Raw genomic sequence first — 26,175 nt, forward strand, 5'->3', positions numbered from 1 at the left:
GCCATGTGAAATCCATGCACTGGACAGAGAAAGCAGACCCAAGGCACATGCTGGCCAAGTACTGCTTTCATTCAGTTTCTGTCTGTGCCTTCAGTATCAGGAAGGGCAGGGTGGGTATGGGGAGGTGTGGGAAAGACATGTTACTACATAGTTACTACCTTTGATCTTTGCCATAACCCTGGGTAGTGTCCCATTTTATAGACGAGGGAAATTGAGGCACACAGATGATGCAGTATGCCGGAGAAATGAGCCAGAGAACACACAAGCAAAACTGGAACTCAGGACTCGCCTTGCTCCTGACTCCTGCCATTGCCTGGGGGACATGGGCTGCTGGCTGATCTCCTGACCCATAGCAGGTCTCATGGCCACACTCTGCCCTTGCTGTGCGGCGTGGCCCTGGTTAGTGGGTTCTTGCTGAGGGGCATGCATGGTGTCTTGAGTGCTAGGTAGTCCCTTGTATATTTCAAGGCAGATGTTCATTGACTTAGATGTGTCAACACCATGGTTGCTGCATGCATCTTGTTCTGGCTGACACTCCGGGTGCCGCAGGAGGGGTGGCCCAGCATTTTAGGCTTTCTTCCTCTGTCTGGAGAGGCCTTGTGTGGCCTGCTGTAGGCAGTAGAGAGAGGCTGTTCAGCAATTGAAAAGTCTCCTGAGGCCTTGTGACTGTGGCTACTACTCACTGCCTCCCACACTTGGTGGTTTTTGTCTTTGAGGTGGGGGAAGGGGCCTTGTCAGCACCCTGGGTTTCCATGGTGATCTAGATGCTAAGCTGATCCCAAGTGTCCTGCAGCTAAGCCACCTGGGTGAGGGTGGGGGCAGGGTCCTGGTCCCCACACTGGGCCCTAGGATACAGGTAGCCTGTTCCTGGCCAGGTTCTACAGGTCCTTGTGTCTAATAAACAGTATCTGATTACTCAGTAGGAGGTGACTCCTGGTACCAGGGTCTCAGGCTCTGGGGCCACAGGTTCTGACTGGTGACACCAGCCTGCCATACCCTGTCACCCACTTTGGCCACTTCCGACTTGCTTCTTTCTTCCTCTGCAGCCGCTGTACAACCAGCCATCTGACACACGCCAGTATCATGAGAACATCAAAATGTGAGTGATTGCCTTGTGGGTACCAGCTTAGTCCTGCAGGTCAGGAGACATGTGGGCACAGTCTGGGTGCGTTCCTGGGCCAAGCGGAGCCACAGCTGAGCTCAGAGCAGGACTAGGTCAGAGGGAATGGTACCCTGAAACTTGGGGACAGAGATGGGGGTGGAAGGCTGTGGTGTCAGGAGATGGGCTGGGCAGAGAGGAACCAGCTGTGTCCAGCAGCCATCTGAGTGTGGGCTGCTGTGAAGCTCACTGGGTGCCTGAGCTCTAATCCTGGGGTTTAGGATGAGGCACATGGGATATGTCCCAGATGGAGACTGGGAGCAGAAAGTGTCTCTTAAATGCCATATGGTGGGGTGTGGTGGGGCACCAGGCAGTTCTGGGGTCTGATAGCTGGTGTTATCATAGTGGCTTGGTGGGCTCAACAGGTGGTGCAGGGACCTGACTATCCGTGGGGAAGAAGTGTGGAGTATGTGGTCCTGAGTGCCCATCCCTGGAGGCAAGCACCCCTCCTGGTTCTCAAGGGTTCTCTGCATCACTGATGCTGGGCTCCAGGAGGGTCCTGTGCCTGGTCTGAATGTAGTCACCCTTTGCTGCCCTTCTGTGTCTGCTGGGATGTCTTTGCTAACACCCTGTGGCCCTCTACCTGTGCTGCAGTGTTGGTCAAGCAGCTGCTATGGCTGTCTTTGTTGACCCTGGGCTCTAATCCTTCTGTACTCTGTGCCCTGTGGGACCTGGCAGCCAGCCCTGAGGAGAGGGCTGGAGAAGAGAAGGTGTAACAGGCTGTTATAAGGGTTTGGCACAGCCACTTTGGGGGCCAGAGGCCATGAGCCACCAAGCCCAGTGTTGGGTTGTTTATTTGCTCATTCACTCACTCATTTATTCCCTCATTCATTCATTTACTTGCTCATTCTTTTTTCCCCTCATTCATTTACTAATTCACTCATTCACTGGCTCATTCATCCACTCACTCATTTACTCACTTGTTCCCTCCCTTGGGGACTCTTGCCAGACCCTGTCCTTGCCCTGTGGACTCTGGACAGAACAAAGATCTATTCCATCATTGACTTTTGACAAGCAGCAGAGAGAAGTGTGAAGGATTCAATAAGAAAACGCAGCTCTCTAGAGTCTTGCCCATCGTAAGCTTTGGCCTTGGTGCCCTGACACCTGGGCTGGGTCTCCTTTTGTTAGTTTGTTGAGACACTGTGGCCCCAGCTTGCCTAGAACCCCTGTCTTCCTGCCTCAGCCTCCCAAGTGATGGAGGAGGGATTCATGGCCACGCCCAGCCTGATGTGGTGGGGATGGTAGTGTCAAAAGCCTTTGTCACTTGACGTTTCATGTCCCATAAGAGAGTCATGGGACCTTACCCGTTATAAAAACAATGGGGGCTCAAGGCCAAGACAGGTCCTGCACAGGTAATGTCTGCAGTAGATCAGCTGACTGTGCTCAGCAGAGAGGAATTGGATTGGTTTATTTGACATCCTCAGACTCCAGCAGATGTTGAATTCTGAGTGGTGGCTCACACCTTTGAGCTTAGCACTCAGGCTAGCCTGGGTTACATAGTAAGACCATGGTATCTAAAACCAGGAAAGATACAAAGAAGAAAGAGGAGAAAAGGGAGATGCTATGGTGGTGCTGGGGTGACACCCAGCCCAGGCACTAACTCACACATGCTGAGCTGAGGGAGTGAGGTTTCTCACAGAGCGGCGAGTTTTCTGTTTAAACTCCCATCTGTTAGAACATTGTAAGCTGTGCATGCTTAGAATGGTCAGGCTTTTCATATTGCTGTGGGTGCCACAGTGCCACTCAACACTGCACTGTTAGATCAGTACAGGCTTTTACTCTCTTTTTAAAGAAAGTTCTGAGAAGGGAGTAAATGGGGAGAGGGAAGGGGACCCTGGCCCAGGAGGTTGGGCAGGAAGTGACTGGTTGAGGCCTCAGCAGCTGCTGCTGTGCAGAGCTCCCGGGCAGGTGGAATGACTGTACAATAGCCCTGGGGCCAGGTGATCTAGGTGATCACAGAGCAGCTGCAGCCAGGCCGGAGCAGGCCTAGGAGGGTGCTCTAGGCCTTCCGGCTTCAGGCTTCCTGGCCTCCAGGCTTTACTTTCTGGGAAGACGTTACCTTTACAGGACAGACTGAGATGAGAATTCATCTTCAGGTTCACTGTGATGGCCACAGGAGAAAGAGCTTGTGACACTGCAGGCGGTGAGGTGTGGAAGTACACGGAGGCTGGGGCACCCAGCTAAGGGCTGGGCAATGTGTGACAAGACAAAGCCACCTTAATTAGGGAGGTGGCGTCATCGCCCATGGTGGGCCAGGGGTCTTTGGGTATGGCCAGTGGCTCACTTGGCAGCTGTGATCTGTTCCCTCTGCCCAAGTGTGGCTGAGTCTGAGTGACAGTCAAGTCTGGGGCTGGAACACAGGGGTCCTGATGTCTGTTTTGTGTTCTTTTTTCCCAGTTTTTATGAGAGGGAGAGAGGGAGGGAGGGAGAAAGAGAGGGGGAGAGAATTTGCACACATATTGGCTCACTCCTTAGAGTATGACAGGAGCTTCTGGGTGGTCACATTTCAACGGGCTCTTTCTGCACAGCAGCTCTCAGAGGAAGCCCTGGATCCCTTAGTGTCCTCCTGGCCAAGGCCAGCTACAGTCTGTTTCCTTCTCCATGACTGCCCCTGTTCTAGATGTTCCTTACAGGTGGGGGCTGGGCTGGTCCAGCAGCTCATGGTCCCAGGGTGGGAATCAGAAGCAGAGTGGGGTACAGAGTTCCAGCTCTAAATATATGGGTGGCCTCCTGGCTCTGACGACTGTCAGAGGGGCCTTGGATGGCTCTGACCACGACATAGGATTCAGGCCTTGGAAACTTGGGAGGTGATGGCTGTGGGACCCAGGTGGAAAGTCAGGAGCCTCCCAGGTCTTTGGGGCAGCTCAGGCCCTAGATGAGCTGATGATTGGCAGGCTCTACTGCCTGGCTAGGGTGAGAAAGATCCAGAATGCTTGGGCCTGTGTGGGGAAGGGAGAGGTCACAAGGAGAAACCCAGAAATTCCCTGAATGTGAAGCCAAGAGCCTTGCAATAATGTGACTATGGACTTGGGTCCTATAAAGTAGACTGAGCACCGTAGTCAGTTGGGGGCATACACCTGTAATCTTTGTACTTGGGGCTGTAGGATTGTGAGTTTGAGGCCAGCTTGCTGTCTAGCAAGATCTATCTCAAAAACAAAACAAACCTCATATAGAAAAGTGGTGGTGTTGGAGATGTGCAAACCATAGATTGGTGTCCAGCTTGGTATATGGCTGGCAGGAGGCTTTAGACTATCAGTTGCCACGTGGAAGCCTTGGTGCTTGGAACCATAGTTCACATTCTGCATGCTGCAGATCAGAGAAGGCAGGTGGGTTTTCCTGTGACCTCCGTGTTGCAGTCTATATGGGAATAACACAGGCCCATCTTTGGAGCCTCCCCAGAGCCTACTGGGTTAATGTCCCCCACACTGAGGTCTGCACCCGGCATGTGGGAAGGTGCTACAGGTTTTGTTCTTTGCAGTTCTAGTAGCAGAGACAGAGTTAATCCTCATTCATTCATTCCTTCCTTCATTCATTCAGCAAACATTTCTGCATATCTGCTGCACACCAGGCAGCAGTGAAGGGATCCTGATTGGGGCGGAGGTGTCAGGGGGCAGGCAAGCTCAACATTCGTGTGGTATGTGACAGCCAAGACCAGGACAGTGAGATTGATCTTGGGGTTGGTTGGGAGCCCCGCCACCAAGGGAGGAGAGTCCCCACTGCCCTCAGCTGTCTGTTGTAATTACTGGGAGGTAGGAAGCCACCCCTCCCTGGGGGGGACTTGCCCCCCCCCCCCCCCTTAATTTCTCTGTCTGCCTGGCTAGGGCTTTCAGGGTAATTTCATGCTTGGCTTCCTGGTGTGGGTTACTTCAGACCTGTGGAGGTTACCTATGTGTGGCCCTCCTTTCCCCTCTTCTCTTCTCCCCTCCCTAGCCCCCTTACCTACCTTGTGTTAGAGGAGCTGCCCAGACTCTGCTAGGTCACCTGCCATAGTGCCTGGGGGCTTAGCCTTAGGGCAAGTGTTTGGACCTCTTAAACTTGCTGCACAAGGCCAGACAGCCCCAACAACATGCTAGGAGACAATGCTAGAGGCCACCAGTCCCTGACCTGGCTTTCAGGAGGGGCCGCAGCCCAGTGGCTGACATGTCATGAAGCACAGCGACATGGGGTGGGACACTTCTGGTTGGTGTTGGACTGGCTTTGGGTACTTGCTCAGACTTCACTCGTAGGCAGCAGTCTTGGGCCCAGGTCCTTCAGGCCTGGAAGGAGGCTCCTTCTCCGTACCCTAGGCCTGCCATCTCACTTGGGCAGGCCCAGTGTACTGGAAACATGTCTCTTTGGTCTTGCACTAGAGGTTCAGGGATACCTAGTAGCCAGCTGGAGTCACAGAGCCAAGCCCTTGAGTGGTCTAGTCTGTACATCTGTGCTGCCCCACACCTGTGTCCCTGGCCTGGTGATCTCTGTTGTGTCACTTTGCACACCAGTAGGCTAGGATGCTCTCCCTTGCCACAGCAGGCAGGGGGTTTCTAGCCTTAGCACCCCACCTCCGCCAAGTTTGGGCAGGCATGCATGGGGCGCCATCTTAGTGTTCCCTGGCACAGTTGTGGTCAGGCCCTCCCTGAGCCCAGCTCACTTCAGTTCCCTCTGCTCAGACCTGTGCCCATGATTGCCCTCAGCTGGCCCTCATGGAATCTTCATAAAGTACAGCCCCTCATTTCTCCACTGAAGTTTATCTTTTCTGTAAACCAGTAATGGTGGAAGCCTCTCTCTCTGTCTTTGTCTTCCTGTACTCTGTCTCTCTGTATCACTCTCTTTTTCTGTCTCTCTCTTGTGTATTTTTGACACTCTCTCACTGTGTCTTCCTCTGTCTCTCTCTTTCTGTCTCTGATCTGTGTCTCTATCTCTCTGTGTCGCTTTCTCTTTGTGTCTCTTTCAGCTGGGGACATGTTGACATCTGGGGATCAGCTGTGTGTGTAGTGGGGGAAGGCAGGTTCAGGAGTTCTGCCATCCCCAGTCTTATCTGTTTGCCTGCCTGTCTCTTCCTCCACCCTTGTGTCTGGCCAGTCTGAGGTGTCTGTCCCCTTCCTGAGTCTCAGCCCCCTGTCCCCCGAGTCTCTGTCTCCCTCTCCTTCCCCATGTTACCTCCCTTCCTTTTCTCTCCCCTTCAGAACTTTCCCCTCTTCCTCCATGGCGCCTACAGGACCTTGTGGGGCCTGTGTGGTCAAGCCACCTCTTTGTGCTGTCTATCCTGGGCCAGAGAGCCCTGGGTACCTCTAGCAGCTCATAGACCAGGGTGACCTAGGGGCAGGTCAGGGCCCCTGGGGACATGTAGTCCATCTACCACCTTCTCAGGGCACTGAGGAGCCCTGGGATTGTGACTTTGGTGTGTACCCATAGTTTTGACTCAGGCAGCCATGTGGTCTCTGCGTGTGTGTGTGTGTGTATGTGTGTGTGTGTGTGTGTGTGTGTGTGTGTACCTTAGGCGGGTAGTCACAGAGAAAGGAGCTTCAGAGTCCTGTCATCATTGCTGTCATTGGCAGTCCAGCCACATGCTAGAGGCACCTGAGGTGGGGCACGGAGGAGACAGGTGGACAGCTGTAGGGACTCGGGGAGTGGGGCTCCCATCTGACCGAGGACCAGTGCCAGGCGGCACCTCGGCTTCCGCTGAGAACTGGCTGCCACTGATCCCTGTCTGTGCTTTCCAGAAACCAGGCAATGCGCAAGAAACTGATCCTGTATTTCAAAAGGAGGAACCACGCACGCAAGCAATGGGTGAGTCCTGTCCTGTTCCCTCAGGGCCATCTGAGAGTTGGGGCCACTTCATGCCATGCTGGCCAGGTCTGGAGGCTCTGGCTCTGTGATTGTTGGGGACAGATGTCCATGTCAAGAGAATGCCAAGGACAGGTCACAGAGGTGGCAGCTGCTCTGGTGGTTGGTACCTGGGCAGAGGATGGAGACTCTGGACCCCTTTTCGGTCCTCAGGGAAGAAAGCTATTGAGGCCAAGAAGTGGGGTCTTGAATGTACCCCCAAATGTATACTGCAGGCTTTTGGGCCTAGAGAAGTTTTAGGGGGAGATGGATGCTGAGAGGGGTTGTCCTAGTTTGCTGTGATGAAACACTGACCAAAAACAACTTGTGGGGGGAAGGTTTATTTGGCTTACTCTTCCATGCAATTAAGAAAATGCCTCACAGATATGGCCATAGGCCAGTCTGATGAAGGTCATTCCTCAGTTGAGATTCCCTCTTCCCTTCTGTCTTAGGTTGTGTCAAGTTGACAGAAACCAACCAGCACAGGGGCCCTGAGAAGCAACTCAATCCCTCACATTCCCCTTCCCCTTCTAGGCTCTGGAAAACCAGCCACTGGAAAGCAACAGTCAGTCCCCCCTGGTGGTGGGCGGTGGCTGCATCATCCAGGGTATTGCTCCTGAGTCCTGCTGCCCAAGGTGGGGTGAGGGTATGAGGGACCCCAAGTAGCTGCACGTTGACCCACGGGATGGGCTCATGATGGAGGCTGAGTCCCTGTTGTATGTTTTAGTTGCTGGGGAGGAGGACTGACTCCCCCAAGTGTACACAGTGCTAGACTTGAGGATAGTTCCATTAGGCCTCCCATTCCGCAGCTCAGTATGTCATGGTGTCTGTGCTGTTTGCCCTGTAGTTCTGTTCCAGATGGAACAGCTGCCCTTTCCTGGACTCTGGTTAGGCCACAGTCCATACTAGCTTAAAACCAGGCTCACACTAAGGCCAGGGATGATGTCATCAACTCCACTCAGACTCAGGGCTGCTGGGAGACAGTGGGAAACAGTGAGGCTGGGGGAGCAATCAGAGAACACGGAGGGCCAGCCTGGCCTGGTGGCTGTGGTGGACTCTCACCTGTACTGGCCTGCCTGGGTGTGTCAGGTCACACCTCCTTTCTCAGGTCACACCTGCTGGGAACCTTCAGGGCTGCTCAATGGTGCTTGGTACTTGCATGAGTAGGGCACATAGTAGGTGGTAACTAAGTGCTGTTTGCATTGGAATTGCTCAATGACTGCATCTGAGCTGTGGGTGAGGAAACAAGGCGTTTACCAGTCAGGTGCCTTTAGCTGTAGTCACTGAACACCTACTGTACGGTTGGCTCCCAGTTATAGGGCACCAGTGGGAGGGACTGAGTTGCACCCACAGACAGCTTCCCACCCTGATGGGTTTTCCCGTAGCAGCACATTAAGTCCTGTGAGATAGGTGCTTCTTCTTAGCCCCTTATTTTAGGTAAGGAAGCCGAGACACAGAGAGGTTAGTTCACTTGACCCATATCACACAGCTGAGAAGTGGAGCCTGGACTGGCACCCATGCTGCCTGGTTCCTGGATCTGCTCTTACCCTCCTGCATGGGCAGCTTCCTGCCCTGGGCTCAGGGCAGAGAACAGGGTTCCAGATGAACTCAGGAAAGGGAAAGTGTTCTGGGCATTGGACCAGGACTTGGTGTGCTGAGATACAAGGGACAGGAAAGGGTGCACTATGAGTATGCAGACCTGTGTGAGGTGAGGGCACAGCAGGTGGATGGGCCCTGGGGAAGGAATCATCCAGGGGTACAGCAGAGACCATTGACGTTTAGCCTCAGCACAGGAGGTGCCTCGCTCATTCCTAATGAACTTGGTGGTAATATGGATGTATTGTGTTTTGTCAGGCCTCCCAGGAGAGCCTTCCACACTCTAGACCAGGCTGGTAAGGGCCTGGCTTGCTGTGTAAGTCACAGGAACATGGGTGAGAAGGCAGGTGTGGAGGCCACCTGCTCAACTCCCTACAATCTGCCATCCTGTCACATCGCCTCTAACCACCACCTGCAGTCTGCCCTGAGCTTCCAGCCTTGGCCCTGGATGACCCTTGTAGCTTTCAGAAGGAGGCGCTGGGGCAGAGGCCTTGGGATGGGCTTGAGCTCATAAACTGCCATGGCTAGGGGATCTGGACAGAGGGAAGTTGTGGAGATGAGGATAAATCCTTGGAGCCTGGGGAGACCTCACAAACCTGCGGCAAACATACCGCCTATCCAGCCCACCTGAGGAAAGGGAGAAAGGTCTCCTTGTGGCAGATTCTGGAGCTGGGAGTTGCAGCTGTGGCAGGAGGGGCCACACCCATACTCCTCCTGCATCAGGAGTCAGATCCTGTGACTGAGCCTCTCCCTTGGGGTTTTTGGTGCTTCCCAAAGATGAGCAGTGGTCACCAGCCCAGCCCATCAGGCTCCTTCCCTGCAGGGCCAAGAGTGCTGGGAAACAGGCCATTCTCCAACCAGCAGAGACAGATACAGAAGTCTGCCTCATCCCCAGATAGTCCCCTTCCTGTGAGCAGTGTCCTCCTGGCCCTGGACAGCAGTAGTCACCAGACTCTGGGCCCTCTATGAACCAAGTGCATATCCAGCACAGTGGATGTAGACAGATTGCAATAGGCCACTCTGGAGAGAGACTTCTTGATCTTGGACAGAGCCTCCTCCTGGGGAGCTGCTTGGACCTTTGTGCTGGTACTTGGCACTGTGGAAAATACCTGAATGTTCCTTTTGGGGACATTCCTGAAGTATCCCTTAACTCCACAATATAGCTAGGTGGCTTTTCTGCAGAGTGTGGCACAGCCATAGGCTAGCTGACTGGCTGGCATTTGTCTCACCTGTTACCATGCTGTGGTCTTAGGAGAACATTTTCTCCTTCCCCTTGGGCCTTGGGTAGAGCTGAGAAGCCTGAGCTGTTCCAATGTGTATTATCCTAGAGCAGGCTCCTATCCCAAGGGCTTGTAGGGCAATTCTCACATTTGGGAGTCCTCTCCTGCCCTCTGTGCTCCAGCCTGACATCCATGGGATATTTTCCTCTTGTTGAGCTGCGGGTGCTCTTGGGGTAGAGGTTAAGTACACCGTGACAGGTGTCAGCACAAGGACCCAAGGTGCTTTCTGATTTCTGATTTAACAGAGTGTTAAATGACCACATCTCTTGTCTACCTGTAGCTGCTGGAGGTGGGTTCTTGAAATGGTCTCCTTGGAGGTGTAGAGGCCAGGTGGCTGTGTTCTGGGTCAGGTGGCTGGTTGGGGGATGTACAGTAGGCTGCATGATGGTTAGACATGGAGGGGGGCTTCCCTGTTTTGGAGGGGAGGGCAGAGCTTTCTTGGTTTGAGGCTCTTGGGTTTGGGGAATATGGATGCTTTGGGGCCAGAGAAGAGGAACTGCCTAGAAAGTGAGTGTCCCCTGGGGATGCCTTTCCTAGACCACATTGCCTAGGACAACTTATGCAGTGGCAGGGCCTGGCTTTGTCTGCTGTGCAGGGCGGCCATTGGCTGTGTGGCTGTGCCTCATGATCCCACTTGATTATGTGACTTAAGGGAACAACTATGTAGGGGTGGTGGCTTCTAAGGTGGACAAGGCCACTGCAGAAGAGGTTCAGGGAGAACGATTCTTTGGGAGGGAGTGGCCGTATCCCATAGAGCACCCATGACTTCCCAGGGACTGGGGCCTCTTTGTGTGTGCATGCACACGTGTCCCTATCTGAATGACTGTCAAGTGTGTGTGTCTGTCCTCATCCTCCATCTGCCCCTGTGAGCATGTTCCTGTGAGCATGTGTGTTTGCTGTGTACCTCACATGCCACCACTTTGTGCCGTTCTCATGGCCGGTGTCTCCACAGGAGCAGCGTTTCTGCCAGCGCTATGACCAACTCATGGAGGCATGGGAGAAGAAGGTGGAGCGTATTGAGAACAACCCGAGGCGTCGGGCCAAGGAGAGCAAGGTGCGGGAGTACTACGAGAAGCAGTTCCCTGAGATCCGCAAGCAGCGCGAGCTGCAGGAGCGCATGCAGAGGTGAGGATGTGCAGGTGTCCCCGGGAGGCCCTGCCAGTGCTAGTCAGAGTAGCATTACAGGGCTTCAGACCCACAGCGGGGGCCTTTGGACCTGTTGGCCCAGCAGGAGTGTCCAACTACCGCCCTGGCTCCTTCTGGACTGCGGCTCTCAAGGCTGGAGCCTGAGACCCTGTAGGGACATAAGTACACCTAGCTCCCAGGCACATGCCTGTGGTCCCCATGGTGGCCATAAGGAGGAAACCTGGGTGGGTTGCTGGTTCTCAACAGATGATTATTGAATGGGGATCACCAGTGCCTGAGGGGTCACCAGCACGTGATCATCAGCACATGACTTACCAGTGCCCACGAGGTCATCAGAGTCCTATGGGGTCCCAGGGTCCAGTGTGTTCAGAGTCACCAACACATATGATTATCCATATCCAGGGGGTCATCAGTACATGGGGTCACCAGCACACATGGTCACCAGTGTCCATGAGATCACCAGAGTTGACTCTGCCAGATGCTTCCAGGCTCAAAAGGTGCATCTCACTGGCCCTACAACAGCACAGGAGGCTGCAGTGCTGGGTGAAGACCCTGGAAGCTGCACCTACCCCAAGCTGGAGGCAGCACTTGGCTCCAGCTGGGTCTCTGACTCTTCAGGGTAGCTTGGGAGCTGGCAGCTGCTGCCCTGAAGCCTTGGGGTTTGGAGTTTCTGAGGGGCTTCTCAACTCCCCTGGGCCCCAGGTCTCTTGTCAGGTGTGTGGGTGGGAGGCCTAGCCTGAGCCTTCCCCACCCCACTCGCCTACAGTCATGCTCTAGAATGTTTATCCCCATGGTGTTGGCTCAGCATCCCAGCAGGATGAGCGGTCCTGACTATGTCCCTCTGGTTCCCAGCAGGGTGGGCCAGCGTGGCAGTGGACTGTCCATGTCTGCTGCCCGCAGTGAGCACGAGGTATCCGAGATCATCGATGGCCTGTCTGAGCAGGAGGTGAGTCCACTATGGCTGTGTCCCACTGCCTCTGTGTGTACCACCCATGTATGTCCATTATATGTGTCCCTGCCACAGTGGGCAGGTACCGGCAGGAAAGAAAGCCACCTGGTGCTTTAAATCCAAAGGCTGGTGATGGATGTGTCAGAACCAATGAGGCACCAAGGACTATTGGCCATGTGAAGCTACTGCTGGACCCCTAGGGTACAGGGTGACCAGCAGTAGGGTGCCAATAAGCTGTGGAGGAGCAGCTTGGCAGGGCATAGTTGGGGAAGTTCAATGACCTGCAATCTGTGGTGCCCAGAAGGCCCAGAAGCCAGGGGGTGGCGATAAGTACCTTTGGCTATGGTCCATATTCCCCATTGACTGAGCCTGGCAGAGCTGGCAAGAGGGCCTGGCAGGGAAGTTGGTGGGGCCTCTGACTAGGGACACTCCTGCAGGAGCCTATCTTTGAGCCCATTGTCCCATGTCCTTCCTGGGGCACCTGGACACCTGGGGCAAGTCTTAGTGACGTCAGGTGTGGTCACCAGCTGAGAGAAGGCCACAAAGCAGAGGAGGTACTCTTTCCTAGTGAGGCGCCATTCTGGCCCTGCTCCTCTTGGGTGTGTGGATCAAGTGTCTACTGTGTCATTTGACATCATGGAAGATGCAGGATGCTGTTTATTGGGGTCTTAGTTTCTTTTTGAGGTGTTCTGCAATGGTGGGTGTGGCCATAGCCACCACCTTGTCACCAAGCCTTTCAAAGATGGAAACTAAAGTGAGGTGCAGACCGGTTTGTCTTGGTAGCCCTGTAGCTTTGGCTTCTCACTGGACAGAGCAGCCAGTGGCACCTTTATGGCTGCAGATTGCCCATCTTTGCAGCTTGCCTGCCAAGACTTTGTCTGATCAGAGCAGGGTGCACAGCAGGGATGGCTTAAAGTTGTCTCCTTGCTCACCCCAACATCCCCAGTAGCCTAGCCAGCACAGCCTGCACTCCACAGTGTGGATAGACCAGGTGGCCACAGGAGGACAGGACAGGCCAGGTCCCCAAGAGATAACGGAAGGACCCCAATGCCAGTGCTGGGCAGGAAGGTGGTCTAGACTCCTCAATCTGAGCCAGGCAGGCGCCATCCCTTGAGCACATGGGATCAGGATGGGCTGTGTAGTGCCTCTGTTCCTGGATGTTTTATGGCACTGCATTTGTGGGGAGATGAGAGGCCCTTCCTGCTGCAGATAAGGCCAGGCTGCTTGGCCTTGAATTTACAGCCCTGCCCTCCATAAACCTGTCCTGTGCCTCTAAATCCTTGCTTGTGCCAGCTGTTGCTGGCTTTTAACTCAGATCCACTCTCCTGTAAGGAATGTCTGACCTTCGGGCCCTACTGGCCAGGAAACATCAAACTGCCTGACCCAAATTTGCCCTCTGACCCCACCCTCTGCCTCTATGCAGAACCTGGAGAAGCAGATGCGCCAACTGGCTGTGATCCCGCCCATGCTGTATGATGCAGACCAGCAGAGGATCAAGTTCATCAACATGAATGGGCTCATGGATGATCCCATGAAGGTGTACAAGGACCGCCAGGTTACCAACATGTGGAGTGAGCAGGAGAAGGACACCTTCCGTGAGAAGTGAGTGTCCCCAGGAGCCCTGTCCTGCATGGTGTCCTCTTCATTCTCACCTCAGTCACCCTGCTCCTGTCCCTGCTCCAGTACACCAGGGTCCCCAGCCCTCATCTCTGCCTCCATCTCCCTGGGTCTTTTGCGTTCCTGCTTCCTCTTATATGGCCTCCAGACACACTGATTGAAGGCCACCCTATGCCTACAACTGTCCTAACTGTCCACAAAGACCCTGTTTCCAAATAAGGCCTCACTTGGATTCCGATGGGCATGGGCTTGGAGGACACACTGCAGTAGAAAGGTAACCTTATGTGACTGGAAGAGCAATCAGCTGTGCTCAGCCTTTCACAGCCTTGGGTGGGGACGAGGTTGGGATGAGGCGGCCAGAAGCTTTGTTTCCTTTGGTGATGCTGGGGATGGAACCAGGGCCTAGTGAGGTGCAGACCCAGCCCCCTGGCTTTTGTTCTTTAAAAGAAGCTACTTGTGGAATGCGCCCTCCATCCCAGGCTGCCCCTCACAGTAGCCAACCAGGTAGTCCCCGCCACATAGGCAGTAACATAGGCTCAGAGAGGTAAAGACACCTGACAGAGGTCACATAGCTGTGCGTGGTGAAGGCAGGGTTCAATCTTCTAGCCAGAATGGAGAGGCTGGGGGATGAGCAGATGTCAGGGAGCTGGAGCTCTGAAAGCAGAAGCAAGCTGTGGGTGTAAGAGGTAGAGCTCCTGGGCAGATAAAGACCACAGCCCAGGGTGAGGATCAGGGGCAGAGACACACATACCTCCCTATCTGGTCTGTCTGCTGGGATAGTACACTGTAAACATCTCACTAAAAGGCCAAGTCCCCTCAGAACCAGGACCCCTGGGGGCAGGAGAGTAGAGACTGAGGCACGGACAGACCAGGAGGGACCACTGGAAATGGAGGCTCCTTGCCCTGTAGGCATCTGTCAAGCAGAATGGCTGGCGTCTCCCCTCTAGAGAGGCCTTTGTCTGCCCCTGAGCTTCAGCTGCCTGCTGGGGTATGTGAGCCCAGTGTCAGGCTATCCCTGTCCTTAGAGGAATCCTGTGGGAGAGGCCAGCCTGGCCATGGGTCATAGGCAAGGCTGATGGCTACACAGGACATCAGTAGAAGTGACTCTTCAGAGTGGCCTTTGACCATGAAACTTTTAAAACATAACCAGTGGGATGACAAAGTGAGATCAACAAGAGCTGTATTCAGGGGAGGTGACTCTGGTGGTTTGGTTCAATGGCTCCTGTCCTTGTTCCCTTTGTGGCTTGTGTCTGGAGACAGTATGTGGACTCCTGTTCTGTGTTGAATGTGTTTTATGACCTGGCCCAGGGCAGTGGCCTGTGGACGGACATGGATACTGAGGCCCTAAGCGTTCAGCTCTCCCAGTGGGCTTGCTATTTTAGTTTATCAGCATTTTGGGGTGCTTTCAGGGGTTGTCTAATGATTTTACTCCAGTAACTCCATAGCTGACAAATGGGGACCCAGGTGGCCTACATCTGCTGTCCTGGTTTCCATCTGCAAGACACAGCCACATAGTGTGGGCCCTTGAAGGATCATGGTCTCCCTGAAGGGTTTATTTGCTGAGGGGCTGATGGTACCCAGGGCCTCTGAGAATCATGTATGGGTTTTAGTACTCATTGGGTACATGGGTCTGACAAGCCAGCGTCGGCCTAACTTGTTTTCCTCCTGTAAAATGGGCACAAGCCATTCAATACTTTCTTAGCATCCTTGATGGTAGTGATGGTAGGGTGGGGGTGGGGGTATGGGGTTGGCTTCCAGGACCCCTGACATCAAAATCCCAGAGCATCCTCTTTATGTGAAAGAATGAGGATTTACATAAGACCTATGTATCCCCTACTATGTATACCTACTTATGACAGGATCATTCACAATACCGGATGTAACATAAGTCCATATGAATAGTGTGTCAGCCGTGACATGGGGTAGCCAAATATGGTCAACACACACAGAGTGTTGCTTTTTTTTTCTTTTAGAGTTTCATAGCACAGGATGACTTTAAACTTGTATAGCAAAGGCTGGTCTTGAACTCCTGACTTTTCTGCCTCAGCCTTCTGAATATTGGGATTGCAGGCATGAGCCACTACACCCGGCTTGTAAGAAAATTTTTTGAGGTGAGGCTTCCTGTGTAGTATAGAACAGCTTTGAACTCCTGATCTGGATTATAGGCATGTGCTGCTATGCCTGACTTATTTCTAGAACCTTCTTGACCTGCAGTTAGTTGAACTTACAGATGTATAACTGTATACATAGGGCCAGCTGTGCCCCCTTGGCATGAGGTCCTGAGTGCCAGGTTGAACCCTGGACCTTGGGCATGCCAGGCATGCTCCTGCTGAGCTACATCACTGTTCATTTTTATTGTATTTTATTTTATTTGAGACAAGGTCTATTACATTGCTTTGTTTGGTTTTGAAATCACTGTGTAGTCCAGGTTGCCTTTGAACTTGCGGCCCTCCTGCCTTAACCTCGGTTGCTGGGTTATAAGGTTACGTCATCAGGCTCCACCTATTTCTCCAGTAATGTTGGCAGGGTGCAGGTATGGTGGTGGAGGGACAGCTGCCCTGGAGTGTCTCAAGTTTGATTCCTGGTTTCCTGGGGCCCGTCTCTACCTAGGGAAACCCTGTAGAAGGGTTGGGAAGGGACAAGGAAGGGCTCCACACAGCTGGGCACGGGGGGGGAAGGGGTAGGTGCCCCAAGCTTGCCTGACACTTGAGTGGGCGGGGGCCAAGTGGGGCAGTCATCGTCCTGCCACCCTGCTACTGAGGCTTCTTGGGAAGAGCTAAGAGGCCCTTCCGGATTCCCCAGCGTCTGGCTCGGAGCGGGAGGGGCCTCTGGCCTGCTGCCTAGCCACCTGGAGGCCAGGCAGGGCTGGCTGGGCTCTGGTAGGAACCAGCCTGGTACTGCTGGCAGCCACTTCTCCTTGCAAGGCCCTGGAGCGGTGGCAGGTCCTTGGTGACAAGGGGACGCTGGAGACAAGGTGATAGAGTCAGTGATGCCACCCAGCACCCCTAGGGTATGAACAGGCCTTGACCATCATCCCTTTCCCCGTGGCTGCCTGGCCCTGACATTTCAGCTGGCAGGGTTTCCCAGTAACGCTCAGGCTTCACAGGAAGCTGATGGCTCGTCTCCAGTTCCCGCCACCCCCTGCGGCTCCAGCCACTCTCTGCTCTTCCTGGCATATGAAGCTCTGATCTAGCACTCTGGAGGCCCTCAGGTCTGACTAGCCCTAACCTTATCCAGTCAGGCCCCATGTGGGCCAGGCCAGGCCTAGCTTCCCAAACCTAGCTGGGGAGAGAGACAAAGGCGGTTCGGGTGGTTGGGGGGAGGCACACCACTGGTGATCCGAATGCTGTGTCCTCATTTTTCCTGGAAGCCTGCGGCAGGACAAACAAATGTATTTTCAAAGGCATTACAGCCAGTGAGTCACTCGGAGGAACGCCCTGGACCCTGGTCCCTGCCCCATAGCCCTTCCCACGCCCCAAGGATCTGTGAGGCGGTGCCCGCCCAGCCAGGCCTGGGTGGCAGGCGTTTGGGTGCTTTTAGCCCTTGGTTGTCCTATGGGGCCTCCCTCAGCCTCAACCCAGCTTCATGCCTACCTTTCTCTGCCTTCAGGTTTATGCAGCACCCCAAGAACTTTGGCCTGATTGCCTCATTCCTGGAGAGGAAGGTGAGTGGCTGTCCCTAACTGTCGGTTGCCTGACTGGGCACTGAACCCTCTTGCTGTCCCCTCCCCAGGGCCAGTGTCTGGCTGGGTAGAGGGCCTGCCCACCCCCACCTCTGCCTCCCCGCCTGCACCATTTTCTTTCTTGCCCCCACCTCCTTCCTGGGGTGGGGTCGGTCGGGGGGTAGCCATATAGGCCCTGCCCAGGATTGGGAGGAGCCTTGGGCTCTAGGCCCAGGCAATCTAGCAGAGCTGTGAGGACTTGTATCCTGGAGCCATGTGTCCAGCTCCCTACAGCTCAAGTGGCTTGAGTCCCTGCACATGGGTGGGCACCAGTTCTGAGAGCTTTGCCACATCTATCTGGGGCATAGTGGCCGGGTGTGGCCTGCATCCAGGACCCTGGGTTAGACTTACCTCTTAGGTCCCTGTTGTGGGGCACTCCTGGCTTGATGACACTACAGATGCCACTCTAGGCATATGGCTAATTTGTCCCTTTACCACTCTGAATAAACTTTCATGCAGAGTTGATATTTAATCCAACTTGTCCCCCATGTGCTTGGAGTCCTCTGCTTTGGGTTCAGCTCCTATTGGCAAGGAGTCATGGTGTCCCTCAAAAGGTGGTCAATTGGTCTTTACATACCAGACTGGCGAGCAGCACGTGAGCATCCCTGGGTAGGTGTGTAGTAGCATGGGTTATATGCTGGAGCTGTGGTTTATGGGTGCTGTTCCTTGGTAAGTGGTGTCTCCACCTGCCCCCGACCTGGCCAGCCTCATGGAGCATGTCCTGAGCCCCAGGCATACTGACAGCAGGTGGGAGGCAGGACAGGAATTTGATCAACCATTGGCAAGGACAATGATCATTCCCAACATCTAACCTGTGGACTGATGAGCACAGGTGAGGGAAATGAGACCCTCTGGGACCATTGGGTGACAGCTCCCAGTGCTTAAAGAGGACATGTGGGGAAACTAACCCTATAAATAGCCTGCCTAGCCAGTGACGTGTTCTGCTGGGTGTGGGCAACCCAGCAGACCTAGGCTAGGGCTTCATGGAGCCAGGGTGGCTCAGAAATTAGAGATTGAGCAAGGTAACTGGGGAGGGAGAGGGTGGAGGGGAAGCGCTTGGTTGTGGCTAGGAGGTCATGAATGAGCCTCTAGGATATGAGGTACCTACTAAGGCCAGCAGGGACAGGATGATGTGATAATGAGGGGGCCAGACTCAGGGCTCCTGCCATCACTCAGCCTAGGAGGGAGCTGTTGACATCCACCTGGCCTGACCGGCACACATTGGCTCTGTTGGGTCGTGTGTGTGGGCCAGGGGTAGCCTGATGTATAGGGCAACTGGGGTCTGACCCACCTCAGCACCCCACATTCTTCATGGTTTGATACTAGGTTGAACATCACAAGAATGGGTCTGTCACGCATAGCTGCTCCTGTAGGTGACTATCAAGGCCCCTCATGAGGGTCCCTGATGTGCATGGAAGTCCAGGGAGAGGTTGTTCAGGACCCCAGGAGTCAGGAAGGACAGCTGGACCAGAGCAAGGGGATGGTTGGGTTTTCACAGCTATATGTTTGAGGACTTGTTCTCTGTGAGAGCTGGGGGACATCTGTTGCAATGTCATCACTGTCACCTAGAGTAGCAAGCATGGAACCCATGCTGATGGCCCGTGCTTCCCTAGTGTCTGTGTATGAGGCTTTGTCCTCATACTTGTCACTCATAGTAATCCTCTTGATAAGCATGATCAGTCTGAAGCACGTCTATCAGTCCCTGCAAGTTACACATTAGATAGCTAGGATTCAGAGTGGTTAGGAACTAACTTGTCCAGGGTCTACGGAGGAGGCTGGATTTGAACCCTGGGCTTTGGCTCCTCTGAATGCCCTTTCTCTCTCTCCTACAGACAGTGGCTGAGTGTGTCCTCTATTACTACCTGACCAAGAAGAACGAGAACTATAAGAGCCTGGTGAGGCGGAGCTACCGGCGCCGAGGCAAGAGTCAGGTAAGAGGCAAGTGTGGGCTGCTTGGCTTTGGCAACCTATCCTTGTGCTCCTGGGCCAGTTGCTGGGTGACCAGCATCCCTCGTGATTGGTATTGTTCAGTTCCACAGTTGGGGGCTCCCTCTGTGGTGGCTGACTGGACAGGTCCTCCCATGGGTGCTCTACCTACCAGCCTTTCAGCAGACAGAGCTGGGGAGCAGGGACATTCCTGGACTCTGGGCTGGGTGAACCCTGGTCCCTTTGGTTAAAAGGCCACATTCCCTAAGTAGAGACTGCCAGGATAACCTTGGGTGACCTACCAAGTGGGCTTGAAACTTGAACAGCTCTGGCTATTCATTTTAGTGAATCTATTAGAGGAAAAATAGCCAGTGGGCCACCCTGCCTGTCTTCATGCATCAACATCTAGAGAACCTAGAGTGCCAGTACCTAGTGGCTTAGCCCTTCACCTGCTATGTAAATAAAGCTTTATTGGCACATAGCCACAGCTATTTGTGTGCATATTACTGTAGCAACCTTTGGTGGTGCTCTGATACCACATGGCCTACAGCCTACAGTGCTACTGTCCACCTTTTAGTAAAGGTTGGCTGACCTCCATTAGAGAAGGGGTTGCTATGGAAAACCTTTAGTCAGTGCAGCGAAGGCATGGGGGCCTGACACACAATAGCCGGGGATCCCAAGGACATGGCATTTGGGAGATGGAAGGAGGTGGTTTAATGCCCATCTTCCTTCCCCAGATTAGCAAAGGCCCCTTCACACATTGGGCCAGGCCATCACGAGCAGGGACTGCTGTCCCACAAAGCAGCTGCCGTCTTGTTCACCTAAGAGAAATGCAGACCAGGAAGCCAATATTCTGCTGACCAGGGGAAATACTCCTTTAAACATGCCTGACCTGGGCTAGAAGGAGGGCTCATTGGGAAGTGCCTACCGTGCAAGCATGAGGACCTGAGCTCATTTCCCAGAACCCACATAAAAAGCTGGGTATGCTGACATGAGTTAGTAATCCCAGTGATGGAGACAGGAGGATCCTTGGGGATTGCTGGCCAACCAGCCTGCCTTATTGGCAAGCCTAGGTCCTAGGTTTCAAAAAACAAGGTGGATAGCTCCTGAGGAATGACACTCGAGGTTGACCTCTGGCCCTCCACACAGGTGCACACAAATACACACCCTCACACACACTCAAATGGTTGGTAAAATACCTGGGACTGAGCCCTGTTCATCTCCTAGGTCCTTGAAAGGCAGCTGCATTTGGTCTGTGGCTGTGGTTTTTCCAGCTCATTTTCTGTGCCCACAGTAGGCCAGCCCTACTTGCTACTTTTTTGTCCTACTTGCTTCTGACAGATGTGCGACACCATGACTTTGTGGCACAGAACAGTATGGTTCTAGAGGTTTTTCTGTGGCATTGTGGAAAGTGAGGGCATTCAGAAAATTTCTAGACTAAGAGACAAAAGGTCAGGTAGATACCAGGCAGAGAGCATGAGGAGGTAGAGTGGGGGCACTGGCCTCCCCAGTCTGGGGCCCTGTTTAAATCTGGGGTGCCCAGTCCTACAGAGAGACGGGGACATTATGATGCCACCTGCCATGGTGGTGAGACTGCTGGTGCTGATGGTTTTGATGGTGATTTTGATGGTGGTGGTGATGGTTGTGACAGCTACAGTAGCCAATAATGTCAGTGGTTCATTATTGCATAATATCTTCTGCATTTTAATATGCATCAGCTTAGGGAAGAGGTTCTTGGCAGCCCTTTTTTTTAGGAGTATGGAGAGCTAAAAGCCATCCCTCTGTGCCGTTTCTTTGCTGCCTTGGTCTCTGCTTGGTACTGTTCCTCATCCCTGTGCAGGCCCCCTTGTTTCTGGGTAGCCTCTGGTTACAGAGGCTGTAGTATGTCACCCCACAGACGCTGTGGTACCTGGGGTCCTGGTGTGCTACAGTCTAGTTCATGCTGCTGCTAAGGACAGCCAGAACTGGTCACTTTGCTTGTCAACACAGTGAGCACCTCTCAGAGATTCTGCCTGGCTCTGCAGGGTAGCCTCCAGGCCTCCCTAAAAATTGTCTCTCGGTGGATAGGACGTGTGTGCTCCTCAGGACATGTATTAAGTGCCTACTGCATGCTAGGACTGTAGAACTACCTTTGCAGGGGTGTCAGAGTATAGTGATTCAGGAAGATCCCAGGAATACCAGCACGCTGTCCCCATTCTCTGACTGCCCAAGGGCTATGAACTAGATACCAGGTGGGATTTCCCAGATACTGAAGGGTCCCAGCTCCTCTTCCCAAACTCCATGTCTTACAAACCACCTTACAGGAGACATATTTCCTGAGTTGGTTGCCTCCTCGCCTAGCTCAGAGTTTGAGGGGCCTCCCTTCCATCCATGCATCCCTGCCTTGGTTGGATACAGTGGGTGGTGCAGAAAGGAGGCAGAGAGGTAACTGCAGGGTCAGCTGGTCCTCTAGCCCCTCCATCACCTGGGACTCCCAGGATGGCTGTGGAAAGTGTGCTCCAGGTTTCACCCCTCACCCCAGCAAGACTGAACCAAGTCTCTGCACTTCTCATGAACTCCTGATAGGGGTGATCCAAGAACCTTTGTGCTGATAACCAAGCCCTAAGCAAGGTGATGTGAGGAAATGGCATTCCTTGGGCAGCAGCGCTGACATGCAGAGGGGCTTTTCTGGGGTGCCCCAAAGTAGGCTGAGGAGGCAGGTGAGGGCTGGCAGTAGCTGAGGACAGGCAGCAAGTATACCCTGGAAGGACTTCTAGCCAGGCCTGTTGGAGGTGTCATGACCAGGGACTCAATGCTCCCACCCATCCTATGGCATCTGAGTTGGCCTGAACCTCAATGACTGGCCCTTCACTGTCTCTCCTCCACCTACCCTGTGTCAGAGTGCTTGTTCAGTATTTCAGTCCTCATATTTTAAACACCCAGAGGTTATATTTTTAAAAGCCTTTGGTTAAGCCGGGCATGGTGGTGCACGCCTTTAATCCCAGCACTTGGGAGGCAGAGGCAGGTGGATCTCTGTGAGTTCAAGACCAGCCTGGTCTATATAGTGAGTTCTAGGCCAGCTGAGGCTACAGGGAAACCCTGTCTCAAAAAGACAAAAAAAAAAAAAAGCCTTTAGTTAAGCTGGTATATACCTTTAATCCTAGCACTTGGGAGGCAGAGGCACTGGTAAGATGGAGACCAGCCTGGTCTATAGAGCAGGATCCAGGACACCTGGGACTATAGGGAGATCCTGTCTCAAAAATCCAACCAAAACAAACTCAAAAAACCCTTGGTTAGTAGTAAGGGCTTCCAGTCTCCCTTCTTAGCCCTCAGCCTACATGGTCCATGGCTACCTTTACTCTGGACTGAGAAAAAGCAAGGCCCTCCCTAGCCTCAGCTGCCTGTGGGAGGTATGTGATTGGTCATTTGGAATGGCAGGCTACCTTTGTTGCTTAGCTAACAGGGTAGTCCCCTTCCGGAAGCTTCTCTGACCTCTGACCTAGGGAGAGGTGACCACCACTCCTCATGCTTGTAAGCAGGGCCTGGACCACATTCTGGCACCTATCCTTGAGTAACTTAAGTGGCTGACAGACCCCACTGAACCCAGCCTGGAGACCCCTCCAAGGTAAATCACAGGTTGTGGTGCTTTGGTGTTGATCTCTGAAGGAAAGGCCACAGTGCCATGCAACAGCTCAAGCCTAGAGCCTATATCCCAGTGCAGAGCCAGCGGTGGTTATGACCAGATCCTGTGGTCTTCTGTGGTGATAAAAGGCCTGTGGCTGAGGAAGAATGGCCCCGAGAAGGGACTAGGTCTCCTGGGGACAGGACATGGGGTAGGAAAAGTCTGTCCTGGACTCCTGGCCTCTAGCTCAGCCCCTCCTGGCCAAGGGGGAAGTTGGTGACCTGAGGCCCCACGATTTTACTTCTGTCAACCCACATACCCACCCACAACGGTTTCCTGATGGCTGCTCCTCTGAATTTCCACTACTCTTGGAAGGGACTTCCTAGCCCTCAGCTATATGCTCTCCACTACTGTGTTGGGCTTTCTGTCTGTGTACCGAGGCCCATTCCCTTTCTCTCTATCTGTCCCTATCTCCCCATTGGTCGTCCTTGTGTGTATGTCCTCCATCTCATATCTCTGGGTCTCTGTGACCCTATTACCCCCTCATCTCAACCGCCCCCCCTTTCTTTCCTAACCCTCCTCCTCTCCTGGTTCCCTGCCAAGGGACAGATGACACTGTTTCCATGTGGGTCCAGGTCACCTGCCCGGGAGCAGTGTGACTGAAAGGCCATTGGGGACCAGCTGACCTTTTGCCTTTGAGGTTACCAAGGCTGATTGTGGGAACATGCATGCCAAGCCAGTCTACAGTATCCAGTTGGACCATTTGGCATTGGTCACCATTGAGAGCATGTGCTTGTGTGTTGGGTCTTACTCTCCAGCCTGGGGTTCATAACTTCTCAGGAGTGTGTGGGGGTGCCTTACTGAGGGTGTTCCAGGCCTGGCAGAATTGTGCCAATTCAGGCCTAGCTGAGCAGGTGGCTCTGTCTAGTCCTGGCAAGTAGGGGGTCTGGGCAGGCGTCTGGGGAGCAGAAGGCAGGAGAGGCCATGCCCTGTGGACAGAGCAAGCCAGTCCTCTGCTTTGGGAAATGAGACAGACTCGAGGTGTTTGCATGAGTAGGATATGTACATCACTGGAGGCCTGGCTCCCCCAGCCTGCCTAGACCAACCACATCAGAGATGGGAAGAGGTAGGGAGGTGCGAGCACTGCCAGATAGCCATCAGTCACATTGCTGTTGCAGAGCTTGGGGCACCCCTGGTGCTGTCAGGAGCCAGCTAGCTGTTACAGGCTGGGTACAGTCTGCCAGGGAAGGCCTCTCACCCAAGTTTGGGTCTGTTTTGCAGCCCCAACACTTATGTCACTCCAGGGGACTTAACCAATGAGAAAGATACACAAGGTCCCCAGGCAGCCACAGGGAACTGGACCCTGCAGTAAACTGGCCATGCTTTGAGGAGTGTGGAGGACCACCTCTAGGGTCCTACATGAGGGGGAGGGAGTAGCTTTCAGGGAACTGACCCGAGGGCTCCTCTAGAAGGTTTTTGGGGTCAGATCTGAATGATAGAAAACACCAGCCAGGCAGAGGGCACAGCAAATATAAAGGCCTTGAGGCAGGAAACCCTGTGACCCCTTCATAGAGGCAAAAGGGGAGCCAGGAGTGAGCTGCCCCGGAGAGCTGGACCCAGGCTAGATGGCCCTATTAAAATGAGACCTTATTCTGCTGGCAGGCAAGAGCTGGTTTACTGGTATGTGTGTGTGTGTGTGTGTGTGTGTGTGTGTGTGTGTGTGTGTGTGTGTGTATGTGTGCGCGTGTGCGCGCTCACATGTGTATGTGTGTATGTGTGCGCGTGTGCGCGCTCACATGTGTATGTGAACGTATGTGGGTGCTTACATATGTATGTGAATGTGTGTGGGTGCTTATGCTCATGTGTGTGAGCATGTGTGGTTATGTGTGTACATGGGCATATATGCCTGTATATGTGTTTGCATGCATATCTGTGAATATATATGTGTGGGTGTATGTTTGAGTGCATGGTGCTTGTGCAAGCATGCATGAGTAGGCATGTGTATGTACACGTGTGTGTGGAGGCCAGAGGAAGATGTTAAATATCTTATTCCCTTGAGACAGGGTATGTCATTGAACCTGGAGCCTGCTGTTTGTTGGCTAGGCCGTTGGCCAGTGAGCCCCAGTGATCTTGTCTTGACTCCCACAGCCCTGGGGTCCCAGGCACACCTGGCTACATCCCACTCTTTTGTCAGTGCTGGGGATCTGAACTCAGGCCCCCATACTTGTGCTGCAAGCACTCTTACCCGCAGAGTCCCCAGTCTCCAGTTGAGGATTTAAATTGGGGCCTTGGGCCTGGGGGTGCAGCTCAGGGTAGAGCCTTGGCTAACATGCAGATAAACAGGCTTGGGCTGCCATGAGCCATGCCTCCTCCCTCTCCCATGGGTGTGCTCCATGGCATTCTGTGCATATCTTTGCAGAACAGCACACCAAGAGAAGGTGGCCAGCCATTGCGGGGGCCACGGCCAGGTTCAATAAAGACTGGCCCACCCAGCACACTCCCATGTCCAGTTCCCACTCCACCAGACAAACAGTAAAATTGACTTCAGGAGTGCAAGATGGCCAGCACACAGACTGTGAGGACGCAGTGTGATCTGACCACTCATGCCTTTGTGTTTAAAAACTGATTTTGCTAGGCATGTTGGTGCATGCCTTTAATCCTAGCACTTGGGAGGCAGAAGCAGACAGATCTCTGTGAGATCAAGGCTAGCCTGGTCTACATAGGGAGTTCCAGGCCAGCTGGGGATACAGAGAGACCCCGTCTCAAAAAAACAAAACAGAAAACTGTGATCTCAACCTGCGCGAGGTGTGTACTTTGTTAATAAGACAGCCCTTACCATTCCCAAAACTTGAGTGACTTCAGCACTCCTGTTGAGGACTGAGCCTCAATCTCCTGTCATGAGTCCCCTGTGTTCTGCCTTAACTTTGACCCCTGACTCTCTGCTCCTCCCCCAGCCCCACTTTCTGAATCCCCATCTACTGTACAGATAGCCCTCAGGACTGACTGGGGTATGTGGCATTCTGATGCTCTCTTGTATAGTGTTTGTAAAATGAATGACTGTACATTAGTCAGTGTGGTTGGGAATTGGAAAGTTCTCAAGGTTTTGTTGCTGGGCTCAGAACCCAGAGCCTCCTCTGAATATCTTTTCTGATCCCTGACCACCGTGAGCCTTTGAAGACCCAGCACCAAGGCTGGGTCCTGCTAGCCCTTCCCCTCACCCTGGAGGGTCTCTGTTACTCTTGCTACATAGTGGCATGCTTGAACCTTTGGAAGGTTTTCTCAACACTGGCCTCCCTCTGAACACCACAGTTCCTGACCTTGCCATCTTTGGTGCATGCTGTGTATGGCTGGGCTCTACCTCTTTTGAGGGTTTGG

General features: G+C 53.5%; 1 protein-coding gene across 9 annotated transcripts in view; it reads left to right on the forward strand.

Annotated features, from left to right (window-relative positions):
- The window catches only part of Ncor2 (nuclear receptor corepressor 2), a 147,744-nt gene that overhangs the window by 61,120 nt on the left and 60,449 nt on the right, over nt 1-26,175 (forward strand). For 7 of the 9 annotated variants that reach the window (XM_029566526.1, XM_029566525.1, XM_029566524.1 and 4 more), the window contains 7 exons: nt 1,047-1,099; nt 6,862-6,928; nt 10,793-10,965; nt 11,839-11,932; nt 13,359-13,537; nt 17,162-17,216; nt 19,106-19,204. In XM_029566526.1, the coding sequence (XP_029422386.1) occupies nt 1,047-1,099; nt 6,862-6,928; nt 10,793-10,965; nt 11,839-11,932; nt 13,359-13,537; nt 17,162-17,216; nt 19,106-19,204 (720 nt within the window). The remainder of the gene's footprint in view (nt 1-1,046; nt 1,100-6,861; nt 6,929-10,792; nt 10,966-11,838; nt 11,933-13,358; nt 13,538-17,161; nt 17,217-19,105; nt 19,205-26,175) is intronic. The other 2 variants (XM_029566529.1, XM_029566530.1) reach the window with 1 other exon arrangement.

Source organism: Nannospalax galili, unplaced genomic scaffold (genome assembly GCF_000622305.1).
Source record: "Nannospalax galili isolate Female #2095 unplaced genomic scaffold, S.galili_v1.0 scaffold218, whole genome shotgun sequence".
Taxonomy (NCBI): Eukaryota; Metazoa; Chordata; class Mammalia; order Rodentia; family Spalacidae; genus Nannospalax; species Nannospalax galili.